Genomic DNA, 20,950 nt, shown 5'->3' on the forward strand with positions numbered 1-20,950 from the left:
CTGAGGCAGATGGACCACTTGAGGTCAGGAGTTTGAGACTAGCCTGACCAACATGGTGAAACCCTGTTTCTACTAAAAATACAAAATCAGCTGGGTGTGGTGGCGCATGCCTGTAATCCCAGCTACTTGGGAGGCTGAGGCAGGAGAATCACTTGAACCCAGGAGGTGGAGGTTGCAGTGAGCTGAGATTGCACCACGGCACTACAGCCTTTGTGACAGAGCAAAGGTTTGTCTCAAAAGAAAAAAAAAAAAAAAAATATATATATATATATATATATATATATATATATATATATATATATACACACACACACACACACACCAGTGGAGTTAGATTAGGTAGAAATACCCATGGTTCCATGGTTGGCCCTGGTGTGGTGGCTTGCACCTGCAATTTCAGCACTTCGGGCGGCTGAGGCAGGCAGATCCCCTGAGCCCAGGAGTTTGAGAATAGCCTGGAAAAGATGGCAAAACTCCATGTCTAAAATTAAAAAAAATTAAAACAGGACGGGCGCAGTGGCTCAAGCCTGTAATCCCAGCACTTTGGGAGGCCGAGATGGGCGGATCACGAGGTCAGGAGATCGAGACCATCCTGGCTAACATGGTGAAACCCCGTCTCTACTAATAATACAAAAAACTAGCCGGGCGAAGTGGCGGGCGCCTGTAGTCCCAGCTACTTGGGAGGCTGAGGCAGGAGAATGGCGCAAACCCGGGAGGCGGAGCTTGCAGTGAGCTGAGATCCGGCCACTGCACTCCAGCCTGGGCGACAGAGCATGACTCCGTCTCAAAAAATAAAAAAATAAAAAAATAAAAAATAAAACAACCAACCAACCACGGTTAATGTACAGGACAGAGTGGGGAAGTCAAGAGAAGAAACAGTGACCAGGGTCTCCAGAATAAATCTCCTCTAACTCCAAGAAAAGCTGGGCTTTCCAGCAGAAACCAAACCAGAGGCTCCCTGGAGCTCATATGGGTTAGCACTCAGTTTCCCATGGAGTTTTGGTCCCCAAAACCCTGAGCAATGTAGGACTGGCAGCTTTTCCAGCCAGTCAATTGCAAGCTGACCACTTGGGGAAACACTGGTGTGTGGGGTAGAAGCAGAAAGGCGATTTAGCTGGTGAGACACAAATATCTCCAAAACTAAGTACATTTAAAAGGACCCCAGCAGCCAAATAGTGAGAAAAGCAGTCTATGTGGGTGACTGCAGATTAATGCCTTGGGCTGACTGCCCAGTTTATAAACACCCCAGTGCCCTGCCCTAACGTAAGAAAAATGTCGGGAGAATTCAATATTGTCAGTCCCTTGGCTGGGCCATAGCGACGGTGATGGGGAGACACATGATAAGTTACTGGAATGGGGGAAGTGGACCACCCTGGTGAGAGAAATGGCAGGACTCCCACCGTGGCCATGACCCAGTCCGCAGTCACGTACAGACGTAGTTTTCCAATTGTTTTACTCTTGAACCCTTCTGGCAGGACAAAAGACCCTATGGACTTTCAGGTTTGCCAGAAAATAGTTATATAAGCTTAGAGTTGGAAGAAACCAGCTAATTTAGCTCAATCCCCCTCTCCACTTACAGGATGAAGTGTTCCAGGGAAAGGGTGTCAATGTCACAGCTAGTTAATGGCAGAGCCAGGCCCAGGATGAGTCCCCCAATTCCTGGGTTGTGTGTTTCATCTTCTAGCATTAATGTGGTCTAGGGATTTTTTTCAGTTATATTTTAATATGTGGATTCAATTATCAACCAACTAGGGGACAGTCCTTACTTTAAAACCCACATCTCAATGTGATCTGAAATTTCAGACTACCTAGAGGGCCCTGGGATCCTCAAGCTTTGGGGCTCTGCACATGTGGAGCCAAGGAAGAAATGAGGAAAACAGCTTACAAAAGCTTATGGGAGAGAGAGGAAGCCTACACTGGAAAGAAGGACCATGTTTTTAAAAACTCAGAAACAACAGCTTAGAGGTTTATTGGTCTGACGATGGAAACGATTGGAGAGTATGATGTTGCACCGAGTCTCCCTCCCTTCCAGAACTGCCCTACAAGAAGACAGAAGCCTGGAGGGTAAAACCTACAACACTGCCAGGCAAGTATTTTCCCCAGAAGGCACTGTTCTAGCTTCATTTTCCATGCACTCGACACCCACAATGTGCTGGAGGTTCTCTGTATATTGGATTCTGATGTTCTTTTGGTAGGAGAGGCTGGGGAGGACACAGAAGCCAGGGATGTGATATGTACAAGGCCACATGGTTACTGAGAGTCAATATTCACACCCAGTCCCCAAATTAACTCTTGGCCTCGTTCCACAATGTCAGTAAGCCTTGGGGGAGATGTAAACAGGAGCTTTAACTCCCAGGAAATCCCAGTGGAGACCAAAGGTGCTGGAACCCTGTGGGCTACCTGTCCCTGCATTACCCACACCATCTGAGCTGCTGCCCTTTAGGAAGCAGCCTCTAGGGCAGCTCTTGCACCCACAGTAAAAGACAACAGACATAGGTACTTTCATGCAAAATCTTTATTTGGAACATGTATGTTACTGAGCAGGCCAGCCGCCATCCTGAAATAGCAAGGATATTTACATTGTGCAGAGAAATACAAGAGCTTCTTGAAGACATTCATCTGTGCTTTGCCGGCATTTTATCTGTTGCTTTGTCCTGTTTCTCTCTTCCCTGTGCTCATTATTCTTCATGCACCCTCACCTCTCATCACCTTAAGGCATCCTGTACCAGCCTGATCTGGGGGCGGGGACTGCAGCCAGCAATCGGCCATTACCAATTGTGTCTTTCTGGGACCCTTTCTACCTGTCTTAGGTATTAATGGTGCCCAAAGAAAGAATAAACAGATGAAAGTTTCTGTGGTTAGCTGGGCACGGTGGTGCACACCTGTAGTCCCAGCTACTAAGGAGGTTGAGGTGGGGATAGTGCTTGAGCCCAGGAGCTTGAGGCTGCAGTGAGCCATGACCGCATCACTGCACTCCAGGCTGGGCAACAGAGCAAGACCCTGTTTCAAGGGGGGGGGAAAAAAAAGTTTCTTTGGGGTTGCAAGGCCTTGTTTTCACCAAATTTTAGAAGTCCCCCCGAGATGTTTCTGCTTAACTTCTCTTACAGGCCTGTGAGGGCTCGAATTTCAGCTGACCCAGGTGGAGAGTACTTCATTGATTTTTATAATCTGGAAATGACTGCTTTTCCCCCTGGCTGGGACATATTGTTTTCATTTCTGTTTGCTGCCATATGCTTCTCAACTTGAACTTGCCTTTGTCTCCTTGCTCCATGACAATGAATGTCTCACATCTCGGCTCTGCTGCAGGGCAGGGGTGAAGGGAGGTGGAAGAAAGAAGAGATGGTCCTTTGGCTTGGTTGTAAGCCCTAGCAGGGCCTGCCTTTCATACGGAAAGGTTCCTCCTCACTTGCTTCAAGGCATGGGGATGAACGGCCAGACAATCTGGACTTGCCTTTGGGTATAAGTTTCAGTCACTAAGCAGAGACCACAGAACAAGGACCTCCCGGTCCTCTGCTGTATTTGTACACACAAGTATCACAGAGCCTTTCCAAGGTCAAAGTCAGGAATCTGCAGGAGCCTTGGCTGCCTCCTCACACGGCTGATGAACCAAGGACTGTTTCGACGGGCAGGATGCTAGCCCACATCAACCTTTTCAAGAGGCCTCAATCTGAATTTATGGTCTTAATGACTCCCTTTTTATTTCTTTCCAACAAAACCTGCAGGCTGGAGGCCATTCTTCCTTTAATGTTATTTTATCATCTCCCCCTTCTTAGTGTGGTGGGTCCCAGAGTGGACCAACCCACACTCCTGGAGAAGGACCTCCCGCCATGCAGATTCTTAAAGGTCACTGGAATGTGTCTCTTAAATCCTGTCCTGAGTAGCAACTCTCCTCCCACAGACAGATGTACAGAATCTGCAGTCAAAAACAAAACAAAACAAAAATGCAAAAATCCCCCAGGCCTGCAACAGCTTTGGCTTAAGAAACACACTCCCACCCCACATCCCATCTTTTAAGCTTCATCTCCCCTGCACAAATGGGTCTGGTAGAACAATGCTCCCAAACGCTAAACTAATTGCTTCTAAGAACTTACGACATGGGAAATGTTTCTCTAAGCTCAAATACAGATAGAGAGACAATTCTGCTGCACTGGTCCCTTTGCAAGAGATGCTATCCTGACATTTAACTGTGTATTATTTAATCATTTAAAACAAATGATAATAAAAAACTCAGCCAGAACACACAAACATGATCTTTGGGAGTCACAGGATGAAACGGTAGGTGAATGTTATCTTCCATCAGCCCCTTCTGCCTCTGAGTTGGGAAAGTAGTTGTTTCAACTGATCAGCTTCATCCTTTTTCTTCAGAAGCCCCAAACCGAGATGCTGTCAGAGTTAAGTCATTTTGCTACTGCAAAAAAATTTATCAGGGTCTGGTTTCAGAGTCATTTGAGTTTTAAAACATAAACTTCCATTAACAATGGCCCCTCACCAACAGTAAAATGGGGCAGCAAAAGTTCTACTTAGAATTTCCACATGAATGAAACCAGCAAGGAACTCTGCTAAGGAAACCAGGATCTCGAAGAACAGATTCATGTTTTAGGGACTTTAAAAGAAGAAATCCAAGCAGTTATGCACATGGACATAATCCTGAAAACCCAATCGGGGCTGGGTGCATTGTCAGCGAGGAGTTTTTCTGTAGTTTGCAGAAACATGAGGTTGAAAGTGATAATATAGATATTTGGTTTTCAGTCATTCAGAAATTTTCTTCAAAGAAAGGCAATTTGAGCTAAATTACCATCATTTATCCCTTCTTTTGCAAATCAAGAAATACTAATCCATTGCACATGTAATCCCTCATATAATGTTTAGTCCAAATGGTCAAAATTACAACTTTTAATTTTATGAGCTCCAAATTATTAAACACCAACAGTTAACTGTGTGCATGAGAACAACAAAGACAAATACAAAATATAGAAACTTTTTCTTCCAGCCACAAAAAAATAACAAAGTTATGTATGTATGAGAAATAGAAACAACTGAATAATTAGTGTTAAATTCAAGACCTCTGGGAAAGCTGTTGTTGGTTATAGGCTATTATTTACCTTAGAATATGAAAGTTTAAAGGTCAAATTTTCAAGGTAAACGTTTAAAGTTACCTTCCCCCCAAAAAAGATTTACATGTAGGCTTAAGTTTAGAAGAGTTAAAGTATAAATGTTGATAATTTCAACTTAATTCAGAATGGTTTCAGAAAGACGTAACAATTTAAGATAACAAAACACAAGGGCATTGCATTTTGGTTTGGGAATCACAGAAGGTACAACAGTTTTTCTTCCTCCGGGATCCTTCTCTTTCTCTTGAGGAATGAACTAAAATTCAGTTATTTTGATTCAAAGAGGTATTTAGATGGTATCAACAAAACTTCCGAGGAAGTCAGAACGGAGTTCATATACATGTATGGGTATGTATGCGTACACGTACATGTATACATGTGCACGTACATAAATGTATATACACATATACCTTCTTATGTTTGCATTTAAAGAGGGAAGTAAGACCCCACAAAGACCTCCAGGCACCTCAGCCCTCATTTGGTACTACCAGGTGACTTGAATGATTCACCAGCGACAACAGTGTCTGAACTCTTCCCCACTCAATTTTTCCTGGGAAGAGGAACTTTTCGTTTCCTCTGCATACTGCTGCTGTGAAAGCTGGAGTGCACTCTAACTTTTCGTAAGAGCTGAATTCTGGACTGCAGATAAGTGTTTTGAAAAGATTTGGAAAGATTTTTCGGGGCGACTTAGGTTCTGTTTTGTTTGTTACAGTCCAAATACATAAAGTTGTTATGAAATAAAATCATACGGTGCAGATGAGAACAGGCCGGGAGAGCCAGGCCAGCCGTTTTAGGGCCAAAGGACAGATCACCCAACGGTTCACATTTTAGGAATTTGAAATGTCTAAAAATAGATAAGGTGGTTTCTCTAAAAGAAAATAAAATGAAAGAGAAGGGGAAAAAAATAAAAGGGAAAAGGAGGACAGGGGTAAGGAAGGAGGGTAAGAGGTAGTAAGGGAGGGAGGGAGGGAGGGAGGAAGGAAGGAAAGAAGGAAGGAAGGAAGGAAGGAAGGTAGGCAGGGAGGGAGGGAGGGAGGGAGGGAAAGGCAGTGATTTAGGGAATGTTAGCTATCAAGAATACCTTACTTAGAAAGAAGGAAAAAATGCATAAACTTTGTGCAGGTTAATGCAGTATTAAACACAGTAGAATACATAGGCCTCATAATACTTTTGTAATGTCATATATATAACGTCCCCAAGCACTTTCTAAAAATACGCAGAGACTAATTCAAGATCATTCTAGATAAAAATACATATTTCTTTAAAGGGGTGGCATGGCGGGGTGGGGAGAAAAGTATGGTTTCAGGGCAGATCCCCACACACATACAAAGATAAAACTATGTTTTTTGGTAATTCTAGTTGATATGGCAGCAAAAATTGTCATAACAATGTTGGCTGGTTTTGAGAGGGTTATTTTCAAATATAACCTGATAGCTACATTTGTACAAAAATCTTTGTGAAAAGTTTATTTTATTAACCCTGTGATATGTCTATATTGACATTTTCTAAGATAAAATAAAAGTAGCAGAGCTGTCAATGGGTAAGGGACAGAGCTTTAAAGCAAAAGTGAACCCTCTTTGGGTTCCTCTCACACAAAGGGATACAGACTCTTAAATAAAATAATACTTCCTTAAAAATCTGCCGCCTAACAATTGTTTACATCATAGAAAAATAGCATTTTCGTAAAAAGAAATAGTCACTTTGTTAAAATGGTCTATTTTAAACCAGCAATTATTTTTCATATAAAGAATTTCTAAATACCCATACAGAAAATAAAAATAGATAATACTGAGTGCAAAGCAGACAATGGCATGTTTGCAACTGATCAAAATATTTCACTGCCAGATAAATAATACTCTTAGTATATTACAGTACAAGTTTTAATTTTTCAGGAACTTAGAAGATATTGCTTTTATTCTCTGTTGGCAAGTTACTTATAAGTAAAGTTACTTCCAGCAGCAGAAGGTCAAATTGATTAGAAATGGATCATACCTATTGATTCACATTTCCCCTAAACTGGAAGTGCTGAAACACCAGGCAACAGCCTGTGTCCCAAACTCCTTCACAAGAGCACGTACTGCAGGCCATGGAGACACAGAGGGGAGCACACCATTCACAGGCCTTTCCAAAGCATTTGCTGGATCTTCCACGTTGAAATCTTCACCCAGAACGAGAGCAACACCAACTATTTACCAGCTTGGTCAAATCTGTCATGAGGGAGGGTTTCTGTGAAAACTCCTTCCTAATTATAGGCATTAAATCTTCATGCTATAAAAACAGATGGTTTCAACGGACGATCGCTTTATCGCCACAAAGCAATTCTGAGAGGATGGCAAGTTTCCTAGTGGCAGTGGTAAAGAATGTTATCAGGATGCTAAAAACCCAGCAGCTTCCAGCTTCTACATGGGGAAGTGGGCTGACAGACTAAATCTCTCAGCTCCTTGAGAATACTCAATTAGCAACGGAATGCAAGCTCCGCCAGCATTTCCTCACACCCTCTCCACTCTGCTAGGGTCATAGGAATCTGTAAAAAAAGAAAAGAAAAGAAAATCAGCGGTATATTCAACTGCTCTATTTTCTGTTTAATCCTTAGACCACAAATTTGTCTAGGGAACAAAAGCTACAAATGTATAAAGGTTAATTTTTGGACATTTTAACAATAATGTTTTCACTAAGGAGTAAAAAAATATTTGTCAAAAAGGCCTGTTTTCAAGGAATGTGCATAGTCATTACCCAAACACAGATGGGAAAATATGGACTGCTTAATACTTCGGCGGCTCCTTCCTGTTCACCGTGGAACATACGTCACTTTAAACGCAATGTTTCCAAACTGGCAGTGATGTGTTTGGCTGATATTAAGGTAGACATCTTATCTGGCCGATACTAAGGTAGAAGTCTTATCTTTCTTTCTTCTTCTTCTTTTTTTTTTTTTTTTTTTTTTTGGTAAATTACAGCTCAAAAGAAAGCTTGCTTTAGAATATGCATCTTTGTGATCAAACGCTGTCGCTTGAAGGCGTGAGGATCCTCAAATCCTGAATGCCTGGCTGGCAAAGAGAGGCTTTCTGTCTCTCATCACCACTGACCAGCAGGCAGCCCCAGGGCTGGATGCTCACCTGTCAGTGGAAGGCTTCCAGAGCCTTCTAACACAGGTGTGTACGAGTCTGGGCCCTCACACTGATCCATTCTCCTGCCGGCAATGGAAAAATCCCAATCTGTGCCCAGATGACCTGGATTTCTAAAACGGGACACCATACAAAAGAGCAATCATCCTAAACTGCCACTATTGCTGCTGCTGGGCGCTGCCAAGTCCCACAACCTCCAATTCACAGATGTCTGTCTGGAATCCAGACAAACCTAAGGCTCATGCGTGCGCCTCCTGTGGTAAGATTTTCCTGCCATAGCAGCTCAAAGGCTTCTTAATTTTTAAAGAAAAAATGTTTAAGCAATCTGGAAGGAGTACAGCCATTATGGAAACATTATGGAAGTTCCTCAAAAAAATTTAAAAATAGAACTACCGTATGATCCAGCAATCCCATGACTGGGTATGTATCCAAAGGAAAGGATATCAGTATGGAAGAGATACCTGCACTACAGCATTATTTACAATAGCCAAGTTCACTGCAGCATTATTTACAATGGGCAAGATAGGAAACTACCTAATCGTCGAGGTTGTCATCACTGGATGTACGGATAAAGAAATTGTATAGCTGGGTACGGTGGCTCACGCCTGTAATCCCAGCACTTTGGGAGGCTGAGACAGGCAGATAACCTGAGGTTGGGAGTTCGAGACCAGCCTGACCAACATGCAGAAACCCCATCTCTACTAAAAATACAAAAAATTAGCCGGGCATGGTGGCGCATGCCTGTAATCCCAGCTACTCGGGAGGCTGAGGCAAGAGAATTGCTTGAATCCAGGAGGCGGAGGTTGCTGTGAGCCGAGATCGTGCCATTGCACTCCAGCCTGGGCAACAAGAGCGAAACTCCCTCTCAAAAAAAAAAAAAAAAAAAAAGAAGAAGAAAAGAAAAAGAAATTGTATATACACACACAATGGGATATTATTCAGCCCTAAAAGATAGGCAAATCCTGCCATTTTACAACAACATGGATGAAACTTAAGGCCATTATGGTAAGTCAAAAAAGCCAGACACAGAAAGACAAATACTGAATGATCTCACCTATATGTGGAATCTTTTTTTTTTTAAAAAAAAAAAAAAAAAAGCTGAAATCACAGTAACAGAGATTAGAAGGGTGGTTGCCCAGGGGCTGGGGTAAAGGAAAAGGGGAAATACTGGCCAAAGGCTACAAACCCTAAGCGATAAGATGAGTAAGTACTGGAGACTGAGTGCATAGGGTGGTGACTTTAGTTACTAATGCCATCATGTACACTTGGAATTTGCTAACAGAGTACATCTCCAATGTTCTCAACACACTTGAAAAACTGGTAACTATGAGAGGAGATGACTATGTTAGCTGCCTTGACTGGGGTACTCATTTCACAATCTATAGATGAATCAAGACACCGTGTTCTATACCTTAAATATATGCAATTTTTGTCAATCATGCCTCAATAAAGCTGGGAAAAAAGAAAAAGGAAAAAAAACCAGCAAGGCTCAGCATGGTCAAAAAAGGTGTTTCACTTAAAAAAAAAAAAAAAAAAAAAGGAAATCTGGAAGTATCTGAAAAGTTAGAAAAACAATCTTTTGGCCAAACGAGGTGGCTCACGCCTGTAATCCCAACACCTTGGGAGGCTGCAACAGGTGAATCACCTGAGGTCGTGTTGGAGACCAGCCTGGCTGACATGGTGAAACCCCATCTCTATTAAAATACTAAATATACAAAAATTAGCCAGGTGTGGTGGTACATGCCTGTAGTTCCAGCTATTCGGGAGGCTGAGGCACGAGAATCACTTGAACCTGGGAGGTGGAGGTGGCAGTGAGCTGAGATCACACCACTGCACTCCAGCTTGGGCAACAGAGTGAGACTCAGTCTCAAAAAAAAAAAAAAGAAAAACGAAAAACAATCTTTTCTGAAATCCATCTGGACAACCGTGCATTAAAAAGGCCATAGACATTCCAATTTCTCCAGCAGCAAAGCGTCTTACACATCCTTCTCACTCCTTTACAACCTGGCTGAGACAGACGTGTGATACGACAGGTCTCATGACTGTGATGACTGATACAACCGGGCTGAGACAGACGTGCCATACGACAGGTATCACGACTGTGATGACTGATACAACCTGGCTGAGACAGACGTGCGATACGACAGGTCTCATGACTGTGATGACTGAGACAGCGTTCAGAGTACTTTCAGCCCTACATTACTAACCAGATGGGACAGTCTCTGCATTTAGGAAAAGAAGTTTGCGCCTGCTCAAACATCATCAGCTGCACGCAGGGGTAATCTGGCTAAAAGGAAGGGGAGTTCACATAAGTTCTTCCTGACTGTTGATGCTTAACAACATCCGTGAGACAATATAAGACATTAATAGCTGGGTGCTTCATTTCTGGGCTCAATCAGCCTCAGAGTGCTCACATTCTGAGAGGGTCTGCCTGTGAGCAAAGGTGTCTTTTTCTTCATTGAGAATAAGGTGTGCGGTCACAAAATTATGAGAATGTGTGGAAGTCACACTTCCGGCTAGTGGGAGCATCTGTTATTAAGATGCTTAGTTTCTTCCCGGCTAAGCCTCACATTACATAACACTAGGCACTGAACAGGCCATGCCATGTCTGTCTGTACCACCCCACCCAACACACACACCCTTCAAGACCCTTATTATCTGTGCTGTGTTGTACCCACCATCAAGCGTCTTTAGATTACAGATGGTCATTTCAGCTCACATCTTTTTCGTGGTCTTCTGTGCCAGGCACCCTAGAGACACCTCCACAGGACACGCCTGCTGCCCACAGTCCCCTGGGCTCTTTCTTCAGCTCATGGACCGTCCAGGTCCAATAAAATCATAATGTGGGCCACAAAACATTATTTTTTAGAGACAGGGTCTCACTCTGTCACCCGGGTTAGAGTGCTGGGGCACGATCACAGCTCACTGCAGCCTCAAACTCCTGGACTCAAGCGATCCTCCTGCCTCAGCCTCCCTAGTAGTTGGGACTACAGACATGCACTACCATGCCTAATTTTGTTTTTCATGTTGTGTAGAGATGGGGATCTCGCTAGGTTGCCCAGGCTGGTTTTGGGCTCAAATGATCCTCCCACCTCTGCCTCCCAAAGTACTGGGATTACAATCACGAACCACCACACCCAACCATCATTATTTTAAATTTTCTAGTAGCTACGTTAAAACAAATAAAAATAAACAGGTAAAATTAATTTAAATACTATATTTCACCAAATATATTCAAAATATCGTTTCAATATGTAACCAATATAAAAATGATTGAGACATTTTAGATTCTTTTTTTGCACTAAATCTTTGGAATCTGGCGTGTATCTTACACTTACAGCACATCTCAATTTGCATGAGCCATATTTCAAGTGCCCAGTAGCTGTATGTGACGAGGGGCGACGATATTGGACAGCACAGGTCTAGAGGGTAGGGTGGTTACCTGGAGAATTTAGAATCCTGTTTCCTGTGGGTTCCATTTCAGCTGAGGACAACTCACTGAGGACTGCCCTGGTGGGCATTTCACATATTAATGCCCTCGGAGAGGTGCTAATGTCCAGCCTTCTCATGGCGTGATCTGGCATCATGAAGCCTTCCCCGATTTCTCTCATTTCGGGCCTCACACAGATATCTCTTCTCATTGTTCCCCTGGACTCATATTAACAGGGCTTGCAACAGAGGATGACGGAACCAGGAGGTTCTGTGTACGATCAATGCCTGGGATGACACTTCCGAATTGGAGCATCAGTCATCCAGCAAAGATGGGAGTCTGTGACCCGAATTGGTTTTGGGCTGCTGATTTCTTAGCCAGAGGCATGAAAGACCACTAAAGACATGTGAGCTGAAACAATCAACTTTAACCTAAAATAAAGACACTTGATGATATGACAGGCACGACACAAGGGTGTGTGTGTAGGGTGGGGTGGTGCGAATAGACATGGCACGGCCTTGTGTTACAGTTCCAGAACAGATGCTTGAATTTAAGTGGGCTACAAATTTAGGAGCAATGAAGCAGTTCTAGTATGCTGGGGTCATGGGGGCAGCAGTGGGGTGGGGAAAAGATGAGGATTCTTATGTTTAAAACGATGAAATACATCAAAAGGAAAGCAAAGTCCAAGTGCTTATCAGTGACATAACAACAAGGCTTTACTGTAACTTGTGAAGCAACAGTGAGTGGAAAAGTGGACATATGTCAAAAGTATTACTACCTCCATCATATGACCTCAGCTGTTCTCAAAACGAGTGGTTTTGAATATTGAGGCCTGGTGACCATCACATGAAAGGCCGATAGAGGGCCACCTGAGCAAAACAAATGTGAGAAATCGTCCCTAATGGTGCTCTCCTCCAATTATGGCCATGCACCACAGAACAACGTTTTGGTCAATGACAGGCCACATAGATGACAGTGGTCCCATGAGACAATAATGAAGCCGAAACATTCCTATCATCTAATGATGTCATATCATAGTGGTGACCATCATATGAAAGGCCGATAGAGGGCCACCTGAGCAAAACAAATGTGAGAAATCGTCCCTAATGGTGCTCTCCTCCAATTATGGTCATGCACCACAGAACGTTTTGGTCAATGACAGGCCACATAGATGACAGTGGTCCTATGAGACAATAATGAAGCCGAAACATTCCTATCATCTAATGATGTCATATCATAGTGCAATCAATTTCTAAACGAATGTGGTATAGCCTAAGTTTATAAAGTTTATAAAGTCTACAGCAGAGTAGAGGAACTCTCTGGGCCTTCACATTCGGTTACCACTCACTCACTGACTTGCCCAGAGCAACTTCCAGTTCTGCAAGCTCCATGCATGGTGAGTGCCCTATAAAAGTGGTCCTTTCTTTTTTTAATATTTTATACCATATTTTTACTGTGCATTTTTTTTTTTAGATGGAGTTTCACTCTTGTTGCTGAGGCTGGAGTGCAATGGTGCAATCTCAGCTCACTGTAACCTCTGCCTCGCGGGTTTAAGCAATTCTCCTGCCTCAGCCTCCCAAGTAATTGGGAGTACAGGTGACTGCCACTACACCTGGCTAACTTTTGTGTTTTTAGTTAGAGACGGGTTTTCACCACATTGGCCACGCCAGTCTCGAACTCCTGACCTCAAGTGATCCACCCGCCTCGGCCTCCCAAAATGCTGGGATTACAGGCATAAGCCACCACGCTCGGCCTGTACCTTTTCTTTAGATACGTTTAGATACACAAATGCTTACCATTGCGTTAAAACTGCCTGCAGTATTTTACACAGTAACAGGCTGTACAGGTTTGCAGCATGGGACCACTAGGCTCTACCACGAAGACTAGGTGTTTAGTAGATTCTACCATTTAGGTTTGTGGAAGTGCACTCTCTATGGCGTTCACACAATAACGAAACTACTAATGATGCGTTTCTCAGAGTGCAGCCCCATTAAGCGACACACGACTGTATTTGAAAATGCCCGAGGAAGCTGTCAACACGAGTAGCTCTCTAGCTGCAGATTTTTGGCCATTTTATTGTGTATTAGCAAATGCATCAGATGGAGAAGAGAAAAAAAATTAAATGTTCTGCTTGTTAGTAGCGATGGTTAAAAAAAACCCAAAAAGGTCATGAGGGAGGTGTTGTTAATAACTGGCTAAAATGAAAGTCTGCATTACCTGGGTGTTTTTAGATACCTACTGGACCTTCTCATGCTAAACAGTCAAGCTAAAAATGAGGGAGTGCTTTTCTGCACTGGCAATTTTGTGTTATCAAATACTCCCTGGACTGGGCACCATAACTGAGGCAGGAGGATTGCCTGAGGCCAAGAATTCAAGACCAGCCTGAGCAATGTAGCAAGATCTCATCTCTACAAATAACTAAAAAAATAGCTGAGTGTGATGGTGCATGCCTGTAGTCACAGCTACTTAGGAGGCTGAGGCAGGACAATCGCTTGAGCCTAGGAGTTCAAGGCTACAGCGAGCTACGATCATGCCACTGCACTCCAGCGTGGGCAACAAATTGAGACTCTATCTCAAAACAATCAAAAACCTCCCTGAAATAGGTGTCCATGAACTGAGACACAGAAATATTTACCAACTGGTATTTTATTATAACAGGATTTATTTGTCTTATTTTAAACTCCTTACAATTTTCAGGAAGATGTAGGACTGAGAAAATCATCCTGATTTTATAGATGAAGAAATTTGCTTTAGAAGTCTATGACAAGTTTTAACTAGCCTTAAAGTCTAGTGGGCAGATGTTTTGAGGAGGAAGGGGGACTGCAGAGGAATTACATTGAAGGCTACAATAAATCCCGACAGCTCAAAAAAAAGGGCAGGTAACTCTTTTCCACCATAATGGCAAAGCCTTCACATTCTCAGTATTCTCTACCACTGCAAAGCCCCAACTTGTCCAACGAGAGGATCCAAGGAGCCCCAATGAAGGATTATTTCAATCATGTATTTTGCATAGGGAGCAGAGGAGCAACACTGGCTAGCACCCCTAAGAATCCCACCGTATTTGGGGGAAACTTGAGAGTGCCCATGTACATTTTTTTGTTCAACAGAAATCTCTGACTACTTCCAACTGAAACAATGGCTCTTTTCTATCTGCTTCAATATTCTTGGGTTTCAAAACAGAAAATAGAAAGGGGTAGGAGGAGCGGAATCACCTGTTGAAGACTGGGTAGGAAGAGGGAAGGGCCCGGCTCAGGAGAGAGCATTCCTCTAACTCAACTCGTTGGGGGGTGGGCCAAGTTTTCTTTTTCCCTTACTGTAAAAAGGCTTGGACTGGGCCAGGCTCAGTGGCTTACGCCATAATCCTGGCACTTTGGGAGGCCAAGGAGGGCAGATTACCTGAGGTGAGGAGTTCAAGACCAGCTTGGCCAATATGGCGAAACCCTGTCTCTACTAAAAATACAAAAATAAACTGGGCATGGTGACACACGCCTGTAGTCCCAGCTACTCCGGAGGCTGAGGTAGGAGAATCGCTTGCACCCAGGAGGCTGAGGTTGCAGTGAGCCAAGATCGTGCCACTGCATTCCAGCCTGGGCAACAGAGTGAGACTCTGTCTCAAAAAGAAAAAAAAGGGAAGGGCAGACAAGGGGAGGAGAGGGGAGGGGAAGGGAAGGGGAAGGGAAGGGGAAGGGGAAGGGTAGGGGAGGCGGAGGGGGGAGGGGAGGAGGAGAGGAGGGGAGGAGACGGGGGGGGGGAGAAGTGGGGAAGGGGGAGGGGAGGGAAAGGGAGGGAAGGGGAAAGGAGAGGTGGGGAGGGGAAGGGGAGGAGAAGGGGAGGGAAGGGGAGGGGAGGGGGAGCAGGCTTGGACTAAATGACAGAAGGTCCCATCCAGTCCATGGCTTATGATGTGGATCTTTTGACATTTATCTCAACTCTTCTTCTGATCACCTGAGCTCAAGAGTTTGAGACTAGCCTGAGTAACATAGTGGGATCTCGTCTCTACAAAAAAGTTAAAAAATTAGCTGGAAATGGTGGCGCACGCCTGTGGCCCCAGCTACTCGGGAGACTGAGGTGGGAGGATCGCATGAGCCCGGGAAGCAGCGGAGGTTGCAGTGAGCAGAGATTGCACAACTGCACTCCAGCCAGGCGACAAAGTGAGATGCTATCTCAAAAAAATAAATATGCTGCAAGATCTTGAAGTTTAAAGATGGCTTCTGGATAATTCTTCAAAAATGAGGAATCTTTTGATAGAACAATTCCCAGGGTCAACTTGATCTTTTCTGAATATGCAGATCTACATTATCCACCAACCTGGTATTCTGCACTGACTAAAAACTCCAAATGCATACCGAGCACCTGCCTGCCTGATTCCTCACCTGGGCACCAGAAGTCTTGATCCACGCTCTTCTCCTTTTGTGCTGCCGGATGCTCCTTCTCTTCCCTGGAGATGCTGCCCTTGGAGATGGAGAGTGAGTGGCCCACTCTCTGAGCCTGGTCCCCACTGCCCGGAGACACAAGGCCTCCCGGGAGCCCAGCCTGGCCCCTCGTGGTGGCCTTCAATTCCTCGGCCTCCTCCTGGGAGTTGGCATTCCTGAAGCTCAGGAATCTCATCCGTGACACTGAGCTCACCTCTTTCATTCTCATCAGGCGGTCAGGGTCTGCTCTCCTAGGCGGGGAGGCCAGTTTCTCTTGTAAACTTTCAATCACTTTGGAAGGGCTTCTGAGTCTCTTTTCTGAGCCTGCCACACTTGGGGTTCTTTCTACAAAATGGAACAACGTGGACCTGAAGGGTGGTTTTGTCTCCACATCCTTTTGTTCGAAGACCTTGGACTCCAAGGGGCTGGGCTCAGGCTCAGGGACGGGGTCTGTGCTGGTGACAACCCCGTCCACATCTGAGTGCTCGAAAGCCTGAGGAGCCCGCCTGGCACTGTCCCTGTCCCCTACAAAGAGAGGGCTCTTGGTCCAGCCACACTTCCTCCTGCCATAAAAGGCATCAGTGGACACCCTGGGGACATCTGCCGGTGCTGGGCGAGATGGCAACTCTTCCTGGGGGGACTCTGGGGTGTAGGCACTTGCATCGGGCTCAGCAGGCTGGTTCTGTGCCACTCTCTGGGTGCCCGGCAGGAGGGACTCCACTGCCACCTCAATGCCCAGGATCCTTGCAGCCCTGGCTTGCAAGGACTCACCTGGGGGGATTTCTATCGTGCTCGCTTCACCCAAAGACCCCACTAGCTCGCTGGCACCCTGCTCTTGCCCAGGGGTGAGCCCCACAGACCGTAAGTCTGGAGCTGAGAGCCCTCGGTTCTTGTTAGACAGGGACAGCGGGAGCCCTGTGCTCCTCTCTCCACCACTGTCACCCTTCCAAGGGACCGCTTCACTTGGTTTCACAGAGCTGAAAGCACTGGTGATTTTCTGACTTTCCTGGGGCTCCCGAGGTTCAGCTGGATAGGATGGGGGCAGTGGTTTTGCATCACTTGATCTTGACATTCTCATCACAGGAAATGGGCGACCTGCCAGCTCGTCCATTCCATTGCTAACCTCCAGGTGTCTCTTCTCTGCACTCATGCTTCCATCTGCTGACCACAAAGGTGCACCGCCACTGTCTTCCATGCAGAAGCGGCCTGGGGATGGAGGCCAGGCACGTGGGTGGCCAGGCTGCAGCTCCTCACTCCAGCTCTCAGACTTACTCTTACCTCTTCCCGACCTGCACACAGGGCTCTCCGGCACCCACACCCTTGGCTGTGGCTCAGCCCTCATTTCCAGGCTGTTTCTGCGGAAGCCCACATCTTCCTGTGTGCAGTGAGCGCGGTTCTCCTGCTGCGGCTCTGCCTCACTTTCCTCACTGCTGCTACTGCTGCTGCTACTGCTGCTTTCTTCCTCTTCCTGGAGCTCCTTGTTAAAACTTTCTAACTGACTGATCAAATCCCAGGGACGACGGCTGACCGGTTTCAGGAGAAACTGCCCAAAGAGTTGTTTACTGTTGCACGGGCCTGTGGGCTCCCCCTTCACCACCTCCCGCTTAGGCCCAGGGTGGGCTCCAAGCCCGTGGACATCCACGCAGGGCTGACTTCGGCCTGCTTTTGGCATCGGTGCCTGATCTACGGACAAGGAAGTCCTTGAGAAAGCACTGTTGCTGGATGGGCTGAGGGACCTGTGGCCCTTCAGGTTACGGGCACTTGGCCTCTGTTTGTGATCGCCAGAAGGGAATGCTGTGTGCGCCTGAGCTTCGGAGGCAGCAGGGTCTGAACGTTTTGGACTCAAAGCTGCACAACTCGGCCCTCCTGGCTTTGCACCAGGGAGCAGCTGTGAACTTTGGGGTTCCTCGGAGAAACTGGTTTGTGTTTGCTGATCTCTGTACCGGTGCCCTGGCCAAGAGCCAGAATGCTTGAGTTCTCTGTGCTTTGTAAGGTGGATGAAACTGAGGTCATTTGTTTGTCTGTCTTCTTCTGGTTCCCCTAGATCTTGTTTTTGGAACTCCGTTCTCCCACCCATGCTTCCTGTGAGGGCCTGCAACTCCAGGTCGGTGGAAGACATGCTCAGCAGACTCTGTTCTTGCAGAGCCGGGCTCTTATCAGACCCATTCTTTTGATCAGCACTGGGCTTTAAGTCATTGTTGTCCATATCTCTATCTGGCAGATGTGATTCTGATTTCACTGGGATAGAAACCAAACAAAATATAGTCTCATTCATTTTTGTCTTTGAACTTTTCTTGGTCCGAGTCCCAGTTTGGAACTTTTTGAGCTTGGTTTGAGTTTCGCAGGTGCTCTCGCCCTGTGAGTACGGGGAGGAAACTTGTCTCCCAGTGTGCCCGTGCTGGCTGCCTCTCACATCAGGCCACTGTCCCCTTGCCACACAGCGGCCTCTCTGGTCAGGGAGGCCGCTGTTTTCCCCATCCCCGGGGAGCTGGCCCCACAGCCACCGGGGGCTGGGACTGGCCAAGACCGGGCCTCTCTGATCCCCCGACAGGGTTATTAAGCTCTGTGGATTCCAAATGGCACCATCAGGCTGCATTCCTCCATGAGCCGGCTCTTGGGCAGTGACAGGACTGGAGTTATATGATTTATCGTCAAGCTTTATGTCTTCACAGAAACCCTGGGGCTGAGCTAGTTTAAAATGTCGTAACCGTGGATCATCAAAGGGAATGTACTGAACGAAGCCGTCGTAGGCAGTGACGGGTCGGGGGTGTGCAGGGAGCCCCTGAGGCGAGCGGACGCTCGCACCATACTCACTCCCAGTTCCAGGGGGGCCCGAAGGAGGCTGACCGCTGGCCCCAGCCTTCTCGGTCGGAGACTGCTGTTGACTGTGATCGCCACACACATTTATGGGCGCTGTGTCTTCCAGGTAGGGGTTTGGGATGTTCTGTGGGGGGGATCTGTATGAGGGCGGAGGCACATACACTGGAGGTTCCAATCCAGGGTCGGACAGGCAGAGCTCATGCCTGGGGACATAGGCGTCCATCTGCTGGCTGTCCTGAGAGTCACTGCTGTCCGCTCCTCCCCTAGACTGCTGGTGCGAGCTGTAAGATGGGGGCTTGAGGGGCCTCCCAAACTTAGGCCGGGGAAATGGGGCTGAGCAGCCACCCTTCTCAGAATTCCTCGTGGAGTCCAAATTCGGTGTGCAAGTGGGAGGATACGGTGGCATTTTAGGTGAATGTCTTTCATTGAATGGAATGGGAATTTCGGTGCAACTCAGACTCTCGGGGGAAAGAACTCTAGGCAGTGAGCGGGATTTCCCTTTGTTTTGAGAATTCAACACATGTTCTCCTTGAATGAATGGGTACAGGTCTTTAAACAGTCTCTCCCCATCCCCATCAGACATCTGCCTCCCTAATTTCCTTGGTTGGTTCCAGCTTTCCAGGCTGACATTCTGCCACTTGGCAGGACCCGACATTCTCAATTCTTCTTCCCAAACTGGCTTCTTCATCACATGCTCTGACCTTCCTCCAACTTCCCATGGACCCTCCCTCATGTGGACAGGCAGGCTGTGGGCTTGGGCCATTCCTCTGGCCTCTAGGTTTTCATGCTCCCTCGGCTTCTGGCTCCTGGCTTCTTGCCGTCCTCTTCTCCGGTAGGCTTGGTCATTACCAGTCAGGGGATGAGAGGACCGTGCTGAGGTGGGTTGATTATAAAACCTACAAAACAAAGAGTCACAGACGTTAGGCACAGAAGAAACATGTCTTCATCTGCTTCTGTGACTGGCATTCGAAGTCAAACTCAGGTCAGCAACTTGGAAAACTTGGTTCCCAGCCACAGTACTTGCCAGCTTGAAAGAAAACATATCCCATTAATTATGGTTGGAAGACAGCCACATGTTTTGGCATCAAGGGCCAAGAAGGGGCAGCAGTGGGCAGCCCACAAGAATACAGGGATGTTGGGCATACTCCAGAGATGTCAAGGTCCTTATAAACATTAAAATGTTCAGTGGGAGGCTGGGCACCATGGTGCATGCCTGTAATCCCAACATTTTGGGAGGCCAAGGTGGGAGAATCTCTTGAGGCCAGGAGTTCGAGACCAGCCTGTGCAACATAGTAAGACCCTGTCTCTACACAAAATTTAAAAATCAGCCAGGTATGGTAGTGCCCACCTATCTCAGCAACTCCAGAGGATGAGGTAGAAGAATTGCTTGAGCCCAGGAGTTGGAGACTGTAGTGAGCTGTGATGGCATCACTGCACTCCAGCCTGGGCAACAGTGAGACCCTGCCTCATAAGAAGACCGAAAAAATGCCCAAGGGAATGAGGGTTAACCATACAGCAGCATTTTTCAAGGTGTGGTCTTGGACCACTTGCAGCATATTCCTGGCTCAGTCCAGACATTCTGTGCAATCTCTGGGAGGGAATCTGGGAACCTGCTTTTAAAAACACTGCTTTTTAGCAGGGGTTCTGAAACTTTAGTGAGAATCAGAATCACTGAGTCCTGGAATTGCTAACACACGGATTGCTGGGTCCCATCCCCAGCTTCTCATCTGGAGAGGGGCTGGAGAGGGGCTCTATAATCTACAAGTTCCCAGGTGATGCTGATGCTGCTGGTCCCAGGGCCTTACTTTGAGAACCATCATTGCTGGTGGTTGTTCACTCTGACTGCACATTAGAATCCAGGAGGACTTCAAAAATCCAGATGCCAGGCTGTATCCTAGACACATTACATTACAATCTGAAGACGTGTGGGTGGTAAATGCAGGGGGAGGCAACCAGGCATCCGAGATTCTCCAAGTGTCCCCACGGATTCCCAGTGTGCAGCTAAGACTAAGAAATATGTCTCTAGCAGAGTCCCCTCATCTCTCTGATGGTAAG

General features: G+C 46.2%; 1 protein-coding gene across 1 annotated transcript in view; it reads right to left on the reverse strand.

The window, feature by feature from the left end:
• Positions 1–2,497: 2,497 nt before the first annotated feature.
• JCAD (junctional cadherin 5 associated) overlaps positions 2,498–20,950 on the reverse strand; it is a 46,332-nt gene continuing 27,879 nt past the window's right edge. Inside the window, exons 3-4 of the mRNA XM_001082542.5 lie at positions 16,037–19,791; positions 2,498–7,635 (exon numbers count right to left, since the gene is read on the reverse strand). Of these exons, the coding sequence (XP_001082542.2) occupies positions 7,601–7,635; positions 16,037–19,791 (3,790 nt within the window). The 3' untranslated portion in view covers positions 2,498–7,600. The remainder of the gene's footprint in view (positions 7,636–16,036; positions 19,792–20,950) is intronic.

Source organism: Macaca mulatta, chromosome 9, assembly GCF_049350105.2.
Source record: "Macaca mulatta isolate MMU2019108-1 chromosome 9, T2T-MMU8v2.0, whole genome shotgun sequence".
NCBI classification, from domain to species: domain Eukaryota; kingdom Metazoa; phylum Chordata; class Mammalia; order Primates; family Cercopithecidae; genus Macaca; species Macaca mulatta.